The sequence below is a fragment of the Perna viridis genome, chromosome 10 (genome assembly GCF_037379345.1).
Source record: "Perna viridis isolate PV_CMFRI_1.1 ecotype Kerala chromosome 10, ASM3737934v1, whole genome shotgun sequence".
Taxonomy (NCBI): domain Eukaryota; kingdom Metazoa; phylum Mollusca; class Bivalvia; order Mytilida; family Mytilidae; genus Perna; species Perna viridis.
In genome coordinates, this window is record NC_142454.1 from 7,962,131 (window position 1) to 7,973,760 (window position 11,630).

The window sequence follows — 11,630 nt, forward strand, 5'->3', positions numbered from 1 at the left end:
GAAGTCATACGAAAATAAAACAAACACCTAGTCCGCATCATTAAAATCAATTTATCCATCATTATAAAAAATTTAACACCAGAAAACTTGAATTTTTTTGCATAACAAATTCATTTAAGAATTTGTTTCATACAGTAAGCATTTCACTGATAAAGAATGTATATATCTGAAATAACATTGACAAAAAATGCTTACAACAAAAACATACATGAGTAACAATGTGGTAGTGTATAATGAAATATAGTGAAAAGTATCTAAACAAAACCTCATTTGGACTTTAAAACTAGTTGTTTAGAAAGATTTTCCATTTCCAAGGTTTAAAACATATTAAAACTCATAGGAAAGGACTTTAAAAAGTACTGTTAATTTTCACGGTTACTAATTTTCGCAAATTGTGTCAAGTTAACATATTGGCAGGTATCAATTTTTGTGGTATAAAAAAATTATATGTGTTAGATATTATTAACAGTCAATTTCGCACGTATATTTTTTGTGCTTTTCTGTCCATAGTGAAAATAGTGAAAATTAATACTTTTACAGTATCAAGTTTAGAGGAGTATTAAGATTATTGATGGTTTGGTTTAGACAGGTTCCATTGTACAAACATTTAATACAGTGACCATATTAATCAATGCACCATAAAAAATACACAAAAGTTCCAGACGACTTTCACATTCGCCATTTACCTGGAATATGGTGGAAACTGGTTAATGGTTTTATACTCAACTAAGAAAGGATCACAGATTCGTAGGCTACAAGAACAGTAATTGTTTTGCAGAGATACCTCTCCAAACATTAAGATATCTGAAATGCTTCTACAATATACATATCATTTAAATAATCCTGGCAGTCATCAAATCAAGTTTCTGTTCCCTTGACTTTCATTAGAAAGGTAACCCAATCTTACACCTGTCGCCTCCAGTTGACTTCAATATAATTTAACAACTTTCCTGGAACTGAGGTGAATATTAAAGTTGTCTATACCACTAGTATTCATACAGTGAACTTTTAATCCAAAATGAGTTCAGGATACGAAAGTGATCAAAAGTTCGTTAAATGTCCTACCATTCTGATTAAAAAGCACAAAATTTTAAAAATATACAGGCTACTATAATATCTTAAAATAACTAATGGTAAATCAGAAAATTCTCAGTTGAATACAGGATGTAAATTATTATTCTTACTGTGACTAATGCTTGCAATAAATATTTTATAGTATACAGAGTTTCATTTATTCATTTAAATCGAAATAACAAAAAAAAAATGTTATTCTTAATTTCTTATGAACAAATAAATCATGGTTTTACTGTTGATTCAGAAATTATTGTGTGCATTATTTTTTTGATTTTGGAATTTTAGCAGTTTTGAGAAAGTTCCTGCATCAATATTTAAGTTACATAAAACAAATTTAAATTATTGTGAATTAAACCAGTCACAATTTTTATGCAACAATTAAAACAATACAATATTTTTTTATTTTTAATTTACTGGGTCAACAATAGGTCTTCAACAAAAATCATTTCTAATAAGTTCTGATGAATGTCGGATGAGAAAATCACATATGATATTTTTTTATATTACAATTGAAAAAAACACAGCATGAAAAGAAAGAAATAAAACTTGATCACAGTTACATAAGAGTCCTAACAGTCCATTAGAAACAAAATGGTGATTTCAAGTTCACTATAAATTTTCACCACTGATTCATGATTTACACTTATGTGTACATGACTAAGATACTATTACAAGTCACTTAACATATCAACCATAATATATAAATCATTCAAATGGATTTTAAGCTAGTTCCTCAATTATCAAAACATTTCTGCTATACAATGACTAAGCAACCATTTTGAGATAGACACATTAACCAGCTTTTGAATATTTGTGATTTTTTACAAAAAAATCAACCATATATCTCTCACTTAAAACCTTTCAAATAATCTCTTATAACTCTCCATGCAAACAATATATACATAAATACATATTTTGTACAAAAGTTCATTGGAATAAAATATCCTAAATCTGATCTAAAACAATATTAAGGAACACCAAAAGGTACCACTAGGTTCTCCTTGTGTTGAACTTTGATCTCTTTTATACATTTAGCTGCTTTCTCTGATGCATTTGTAATCTGAAAAGAAACACACCATAAAACTTAATTTAGATACTTGTACAGTCAGCTTACTCAGTATTGTGTATATACATAAATCAATCTGTTTTTCCCTCCAGTTGACTTTAGTCACACTCATTATAGTAATGTATAGTTCGAGCATGCTCTCTTATTCTATATTTGTGTATATTGTAAATAGGAAAGTACTATTTTAAATATGTATGACTTACTTATGTCAGATCCATTTTGTTATAAGCAAATAAAATATGTTTAAACTACATACATTTGTATATCAAAATAATTATTCATTATACATATGTACTTACAAATAACAAAAAATGTGATTTTAATTCAAATTTGAAAAAAGCTATTCTATACAACATTCAACTTCATTACTTGTCATAATAAGTCTTGAATTCATACTTTTTCAAATTAATTACATTGTCACGATTTGATGAGAATGTTCAGAGATTTATATTATAGACTTCTATTTGTTGAAGAGGAAAAGATTTCTATCAATTTATTCCACCCCAAAAGTTTAGCCATTTATTATGACAGACTGTAAATTAGGGACCTCGGTCATTTCAATATTCTAACATTTTTAAAAATAACTACTGGTAATGAAAAATGCTAAATTTAGTGAATATCTTTAACATTTTTTATATATGTAAGTATTATTATAAACATACTAGTATAATAGTAGTTAAATTGTATGCCGAACATAGGGGAAGACTTTCCTTTAAATCTCTACAGACTTATACAGGATAAAAAGAGTTTTCACTCAAAAACCTATTTAGGATACCCCCAGTATTTAAAATTTGCTAGTGAGTTCTATCAATCAGAAAATTGGATCATAGCAGAACTGAAAATAGTTTGAAAACTATTCATTTCTAAGCAGTGTGCCAAATGTGATACTGTTCTGACAAGTAGATGCTGGGAAATCACAACCAATTTTGTTAGTGGACAAATGGATGAAAGAACTATTGGTATATGTAAATTATTAGAATTACAGATGTGGTATGATAAACATTGAAATAATGACATATTCTTGGTATCAATATAACAACTGTTTAAAGTAACTAAAAACTGTGCAGCAAAAGACTTAAGGCCAAAACAAATAATATGTCTGTTTCCTGCTACCCTACCTGCCCTTAACATTTTAGGGCCATTTTGGCATGAGCACTGTTAAAGTCTAGATTGTTTCCCCATTAACTCAATATAAAATGTTTTTGAAAAAAAAATAATTTCAACCTATCTACCCTATTTTTTTCTTGCTGGTAGCAGAAAAAAGAGTATTAATTTTTTTGGCCTAACCACTTAAAACCTACTAGCTCTACTTACCAAATGAATATCATTTAATGAGATAGGTTTACTGGCCAATACCGACTGTGGTGCCATCACACAGTTTGGTAAAGATGGTTTCTGTCGTAATTTTCCACTCCCAGCAACTATCATATTGACCCTGTTGCTGAAATAAATAATTATCCATGTTTCAAGACATAGCATAGAATGCTGTAAAAAAGCAATTTTTGTGTCATCACTTCTTCATAGTTTCTGCTATCAATGTACTGTTACACAACTTAAAATCCGTGATTGTTCCTCAAATCATAATTCTAAGTTCCTCAATGATAATATTATGACAGTTTAATATTAATATATATCATGGTTTTGCTGTTTTTGTATAGTGTTGCAGATCCTCTACTGTCTCACCTGATACCGTCAGGTTGTCCCAATTCAGTTACATCATGTGTTGATGTAAACACTTTAGATTTACTTACCAAGAAGTATCACTCATTTAATAAATCCTATATTTTTTATACAGCAAAGTGGTCTAGAGTGTTGGCCATGGACTTACAATAGGCATTGTTGCCCTAGATGTCTGAGCAGAGAAGAGGTTTGAATCCTGCTCAAGGAGCAACCAAATTTGTATCACAACTTGAAAACAACTGTTAATGAGATCAAGATTCTTTTTGAAAGAATTTTTTGTTCGTAAATACAGAGATATAAGATGTGGAATATGCTAATACATTGATAACATGAAGATTGGCAGAAACCTTACGAATATGAATGCATCAATGAATTGCAAGTTGGAAAATATGATTTACTGCCCAAATGTCATTCATGCAAGAAATGTTTACATTGGTCAGACTGTTAGTCCATAAAAAACAAATTAGGAATCCCTTCATCCAAACTTCCTTTATTCCCTTATAGTGAACATTTTGTCATAGATGAAGGTGGAAAAGGGAAATTTCAATTTTTCTCGTTGTTTAAAATATTCTTGGACAGCAGATCAAACCAGCATTTAGCCAAACAAAAGACCACATTTTATAAAGTTCATGCCCTCATTAAATTGAAAATTATTAATGACATTTTGTCACAATTTACAATTTTGGTCACTGAGTTGCCATTAATGGCATTCATTGAACATTCTGATGAGCCAAGAGGCTGTAATCAATAACAGTGACTTGTCATTTTTTGCATTTCTCTGTAATAAATTTACATCTCAAAATGTGACATCTCTATTTGCTACACTGCTCCATCAGAACAAATTGATACAAGGAACATAACATAGGCATAGAGGGGTCTGAAAACTTCCCAATGATGTTAGAGCTGTCAAATTAGCGAAGCAAATTTCTGGTTGTTCCCTCAGCAGGACTTGAACTTGTACCACTGTGCATATACATTTGCATTATCTTAAAATTAGTCTGTTCTTACTTCTACTGTCTGGCTCTCTCTCTTGGTATTCCTGTTCTTACCTACATTGTCTAGCACTCACTTTCTCTCTCAGTATTCCTGTTCTTATCTATATTGTATAGCTCTCTCTCTTGTTATTCCTGTCCTTACCTATATTGTCTAGCTCTTTCTCTCTCTCTCTCTCTCTCTCTCAGTATTTCCATTCTTACCTATATTGTCTAGCTCTCTCTCTCTGTATTCCTGTTCTTACCTATATTGTCTATGTCTCTCTTGATATTCCAGTTCTTACCTATATTGTCCACCTCTTTCTTAGTATTCCTGTTCTTACCTATATTGTCCACCTCTCTCTTAGTATTCCTGTTCTTACCTATATTGTCCACCTCTCTCTTAGTATTCCTGTTCTTACCTATATTGTCTAGCTCTCTCTTGGTATTCCTGTTCTTAACTATATTGTCTAGCACTCACTTTCTCTCTCTGTATTCCTGTTCTTATCTATATTGTCTAGCTCTCTCTCTTGTTATTCCTGTTCTTACCTATATTGTCCACCTCTATCTTAGTATTCCTGTTCTTACCTATATTGTCTATGTCTCTCTTGATATTCCAGTTCTTACCTATATTGTCCACCTCTTTCTTAGTATTCCTGTTCTTACCTATATTGTCCACCTCTCTCTTAGTATTCCTGTTCTTACCTATATTGTCCACCTCTCTCTTAGTATTCCTGTTCTTACCTATATTGTCTAGCTCTCTCTTGGTATTCCTGTTCTTAACTATATTGTCTAGCACTCACTTTCTCTCTCTGTATTCCTGTTCTTATCTATATTGTCTAGCTCTCTCTCTTGTTATTCCTGTTCTTACCTATATTGTCCACCTCTCTCTTAGTATTCCTGTTCTTACCTATATTGTCTAGCTCTCTCTTGGTATTCCTGTTCTTACCTATATTGTCTAGCTCTCTCTTGGTATTCAGTTTGTTCTACCAAATTTGATTCATTAGTCACATCTATCACATCTCTGCAACAAAGGGATAATACATGTAAACCATGTTTAAATATTGATTGTAAAGTGGACATTTCTGCATGGTTTTTGTTGTTTTATATATATCTGTTTTTTTTCCCTAAGACCAATGAAAACTAAAAATACTGCGTGGAATCTCACAAAGAATATACCCCACTAAGATAATCTCCAATAGTAGGCATTTGAAAATAATTACATGTATCTACCTTTCTGTTCGTCCAAACAAGACATTTCACCTTCCTATAAATTTCATCAAAATCTATTTAGTGATGAAGGAGTTGCACTCTAAAGATGGACGGATGAATAAACAGACAGGGGAATTCCTTATACCCCAAAACTTTGTATGTGGGGGTGGGGTGTATAAAAAGTGGCAGTTTAGCATAATCAAAAACTGAGGCATGTTTAGTGAAAGAAACCTCTCTTAGAATCTAACTCATGGATATGTTGGTAAAAATTACTTGGTCTATGCTAGCTAAGTGCATATATAATCATCTCAGCAAACACTTGTCCTACTTATCTGAAGTGAAGTAAGGGGGATAACTTCAGTAAATACCTGGCAGTTTTCTGTAAAATTCTTTCTAATGCTGACTGTTCATCACCTTTCTGGTGTGTTGACTTCTCCGGTCTACTAATAGAACTTCCACCACTGAAATATGAATAGAAATCAAACTATCAGTCCTACAGTCGAAACAAAGACAAAAACAACACACATCCTTACTATACTTGATATAATGAAGACAGATCAGAAGAAAACAATCAAAATAATATTAAAAACTTAATATACATGTATAATACCTCAGCACTTATAAATCTAGATATATATGTTACAGTTTTTTGGGGGGGTTTCTCCTTGTAATTAAACAATCATAAACACAACTTATAATTGACATAGAATTACATTTTAAGACTTTCCTTCTTTGCAATATTTCCATTTTACCAATCTTTATACATTAAAACATTACAGCCTTCCAGACAGTTTTGTATTTCAGTGATATTGTTGACCTTTTTCAAAATTAGTATCTCATCCCTTTTATTTTGGGAAAATATGTAATTTTTTTTTTTATTGGGAAATTTGAATAACCATACAATGCATTGATTTTGTACTTAAGATGATAATTTTTATAGAGTATTCAATAAAAGAATACTCATAAACAATAAACCAGTGCAGTGGTGCATCCAGAGAATCACCTAAGGGGGCCCATAAAATAATCCTCAAAAAATGCAATTTTATGCACGTACTTACACACAACAATACACCATTTTCATATTATTTTGCAATTTGAAAAGGGCCTGCCTACCATAAAATTTTGAACTGAAACACCAAATCCTTCTCATTGACTACCAGTTGTATCTTACTTGGGATTAATTAAGAGCCATTTTTTTTTACCAATTGGAAAACTTCTAACGAGGGGGACAGCCTTATTTCTGAGGTGATTTGAAGCAAACAATGACACTGTATTTATTTGAAAGCTGCAATACTTTTTTTCAAACAAGAAAATATATGTTAAACTTTTAAAGAGATTTACTACTTCTATGGCAAGAATGTGTTTTGAATATATAATTACTGGTACATTAAAGACTGTCAATCAGGAAAAAAGTTTTAAGAGAAAAAAAAACAAGTTATAGAAAAGCACTTTTTATTGAAAGACAACTAATTCCATCACAAGGAGTAAAAAGCAGCAGAGAAAAGCCATACAATAAAAATATGCAATACAAATTGATGTGCACATGTAGTCATCAGCATTTTAATATCATCATTCAATTAACATGATTAACACTTTGTTACAAGATTATTTTTTTATAATGAAGTATAAATATTGAAGACTGTACACCTGGTCTGAGATTTAGACAAACATGGTGATGCAGTTGTATTCAACATGCATTCAATTTTAAGCATAGATTTAACTATAAAGCATCTAGTTGGAATGTTTGGGGAAATACCTATAACTTGATGAAATGCTAGATTGTATTGCATTTGAAGTGATAGGGGGAGAAGGCTCAGGTTTTATTTCTTTTAGCACAGTTTTGTTTCCATGGCGACAGCAACAACTGAAACTAAATATAACATATCACTGTATATATATAAATTGTTTTAGAAAGTGGTCCTGTGAATTTAAGATATTACAACTCTAATTCGAAAGCATGGAAAATGATTGTTAAGCAAGTTGAAAGTTTAATCTAATGATCCAACCGGTAAATGAAACATCTTTTGTAAAATGTAAATATAGAACATGACAAACAAATTCTTCACAATGAAAGGATAGGGAAAGCAAATATCACTATTACTATGCACTGAGTAGAAGAAGTAGCGAATTAAATGCAAACTGGTACTCAGTTTGGAATGACTTCAGCATTGACAATTCCAGTACAGAAAATGAAACAAGAACAAGACCTATTCTAATTCTGACTCAGGTCAACCTGTAGCAATATTGAGTCCTTTTCAAATGAAACCTTTTCAAAAGAGCAGCAACTATGTTATTAAAACCTGGCAGGAAACAATTTGTCTTCAGATGATATCACTTATACAAAATAAGACAAGTTGATAACTGTTTCAAAGCACACACTCCCAAAACAGTAAATTATTAACCTTGAACTTGAATGCCTAGACGGCAAGACAAAGAGTCAAATTGCTATAATGTACAAAAACTGAAATTCTTACATGTCAGCCATATATATGGCTATGGATATAATCTGAGTATTAACAGTGTACGTTCTCCTTATGGATAGGCCTAATTACCTATCCTTTACAGCTTGTGTTCATTCCTCAGAACTTTTTTTTAAAGAAAGAACCAGCAGAACTGAATGGCATAGGAGCAAGAAATATAAATTTTATAAACCACTACTATTACTGATGTCATCTCAAATAAACACAACAACACCCACTAACAAATGACTGAAACCAATCGGAGTAAAATCATGGGATACCTACATAGATCTTGGAGAGTTGTTCGTTACTGGGTTGATAAGTCTTGTTGTTTCATCAGGCTCATTTGTCTACAATTAAAAAGTTAAAAAGTAGATAATTAAGACTTTTGAAAATATATGTATTTCATTGTTCAAATTCATAAGTTCAACCTCCGTAAGGATTAATTTCGGTAGATAAAGAATTCAATTTAAAATGCAAGTTTTTTTTTGCTTTTTGTTTTATAATTTTCAAAGTAGAACCAACTACATGTATTGTAGATGGCTATTCATAGCCGTACATACCCTGCACAACAAAAAAAAGTTAAAGCACTTAAGTCTCATAATTTCTGTAAAATTTGAAGTATCAAAATTGCAGTGCAATATGATCATCTTCATATTATGACTTACAAACCTGCCTAATTTGAACTAAAAGGGAACAGATGAACCAGATGAACATGCACATTGAACTGAATACACCGAGAAAGAAACACTCGCATGAAACTGAAATCGTTGAAAAGGAGACGAATTTTATCTAATCAAATCAGTAATTCAGAAAATAATACGTGTAACACTTGACATTATTTGCGGTTCAGGTATTGTAAAAAAATCATCCATCACCAATCCAAATGTTTGGTAACAACTGGGAATCACTGCAGAAAAAAATAAAATTATGTCAATACTGTTATCATCTGTGGCAACACCCTTTCAGCACTTGCCTATGGAGTTATCATATTATAACTCATACATTATGCTTGCCGTAACTACTCGAACTTTTTCTACTGTGCTAGACTTCCTTCTTACAATTAGGCTTCCGGAACAGGGTAATGCTGCTAGAAGATTGAAGTCATCACTACCGAAGTTTTATGGCCATCATCATGAACTTGTGGATCATTGCGATGTATCCATCTGCACCATGAGAACTGATTTGTTCAAGGTGTCATAGTTTTCCTTTCCTCTTAAGTCTACCCTGGACTTGATTTTTTAAGAGCAGCTTGATAGGTGTTTATAGAAAAGCAGATGATGCTTACTGGTGCACCTGGTCCATGCTCTTAGGTTTTAGTGGAGTTTGAGTTGCTCATTTACTTGTGTTGCTTTGTACATATTAATTTTTTTTTTATGTTCTTTGTCGCATGTGTCTGTTTTCCATGTCTGGTCTTTGTCCTTAGGTTACATTCTTTGGATTTCCACTAGGATCTGGGTTCCTTTTAAATCTCTTCCTTGTTTATTTGATATAAGGAAAAAATTGGGTCTGGTAAAAGGTAACAATTTACCACATATTTCTTGTATCCTCTAAACACCAACAAATTTGGTACAGAGATACCTGACAGCATTTCTGACTAGTGTATATATTTTATAGATTTGGTTTGCTTTGCTTTACAATTTTACACAAACAGATTTAGAATACAATGTAAGTGCAATTACTTTGCTTTTTGTAATGAAACACAAATCATAAATTCTATTTTATAAATTTGAAGTAAAGTAAATTTACAAAAGTATTTTGTTTGATTTGATTGTTTGAATTTATTTTATTCATTCGAATGAACATGAATCAATCATCTGTTATATTTTCAACTCATAGGTCACTGGTCATCTGTTTTTCAATCTGCCAGCAATCAATTAACTAGTCATTCATCTAACAAATAATTGCCAGGTTCAGTTCAGAGACTGTATTTTAACAATAAATGAAAAACGAAAAGGCAGTGACTGCTTGTCCACGTATTCAAGGTCGAGGAGCTTCTTCAGGTTAATCATCCACACATCGGGTTTGAGTCAATAACAAATGGAATCGTGTCGGAAACACTTCACTTACGTTAGTAATGTGGAAATAGGGTGAAATTCATTTTATACAAATATCTACAACATGATACAAATACAATAAAAGTTATTGAATCATATCTGATGTAACAAATATCGATTAAAAAACATCCATGTATCAGCACTGAAGTACATTTTAACACATGGGATATTTACATTTTTGTCCAAGATTTTATTACAAAGTTTTGAAACATCTGGTAAAGACGTGTATGATGCATCTATTTTGACACCAGACATCATAACTTCTGTGACTTGTTCTGTCACGTGTGTTCTGTGTCTGACCAAGATAAAATCCATCCATTTCCAGTTCAAACACCAGGGGCTTATTTCCATTATCAAATATGCAGCCTGACTAATATATAACTTGAATAGAAAACTGTCCAATTTATTAAATGTGATGACAGTTCACGAACCCATTCATAGTCATACATTTGCTGTTAAGTACGACAATATTTCTGTAATGAATCTGGTGTTTTAGTCAAAATTCTGTATGTTATTGACTCCAACCATATGTTGTGGATGATTAGCCTGAAGAGGCTCCCCTTCCAGAAGTGCATGGTCGAGAAGCTACTGCCAAATGAAAATATCCAATGGCAATGTGTGACAAAGAAAACAAGATGAACATAAAATGTGTGGTTTTATGTTATAGAACTAGGTGTTGCAATATAAAAATCTGTCTGTTGTCTATGACATTGGTCAGAACAACACTGGTCTCCAAACCTTTGTAGGTCGTCATATTGGAATTATGGAGTAGTTAATCATGATCAACATGACAAGAGTCGTGTCAAGACTCCCGAGTTGTAAGACTGTACACAACGGTTGAACCAACTAGTCGGTGAATAAATGTTCTACAAATATAGCATTATTTGACAAAGTGCTTCCTTTCATTTACCAATGTGTCCTTGTCTTCTTCACTGCTAAAGCAGCATCCCATATTTAATGGGTACAAAACTTTCTATAGTTCTTTTCGGCGAACTTTAAAGACCTTGACCTTTATACAATTTCACATGATCAATGCGTCGGAGTTAAGATTATAGGCAAATCTAATTAGAAAATATTTTCACAACAGAAGAAAATAATAACTTTTGTTCTA

At 31.8% G+C, this 11,630-nt stretch overlaps 1 protein-coding gene across 2 annotated transcripts; it reads right to left on the reverse strand.

Moving 5' to 3' along the window:
- Positions 1–31: 31 nt before the first annotated feature.
- On the reverse strand, positions 32–11,558 carry LOC148604371 (ragulator complex protein LAMTOR1-like). Of its 2 annotated transcripts, XM_088548438.1 has the most exons (7): positions 11,430–11,558; positions 8,748–8,812; positions 7,760–7,873; positions 6,372–6,464; positions 5,741–5,815; positions 3,455–3,581; positions 32–2,134 (listed from the first exon to the last, which is right to left on the reverse strand). In XM_088548438.1, exons 1-7 carry the CDS (start codon positions 11,469–11,471, stop codon positions 2,042–2,044), a joined length of 609 nt encoding a protein of 202 aa, XP_088404564.1. In that variant the 5' UTR covers positions 11,472–11,558; the 3' UTR covers positions 32–2,041. The 2 variants fall into 2 exon arrangements, with proteins under 2 accessions (XP_088404564.1, XP_088404565.1); XM_088548439.1 differs by lacking the exon at positions 7,760–7,873.
- Positions 11,559–11,630: the final 72 nt, after the last annotated feature.

Excerpts from the sequence above, each read along its gene's own strand:
- LOC148604371 (XM_088548438.1), bottom strand. The coding sequence starts at position 11,471 with ATGGGATGCTGCTTTAGCAGTGAAGAAGACAAGGACACATTG. Across the intron at positions 7,874-8,747 it reads AACAACTCTCCAAGATCTAT|TTTCAGTTGTTGCTGTCGCC; the intron begins GTAGGTATCCCA and ends TGTTATATTTAG. Across the intron at positions 6,465-7,759 it reads AGCATTTCATCAAGTTATAG|TGGTGGAAGTTCTATTAGTA; the intron begins GTATTTCCCCAA and ends TTCATATTTCAG.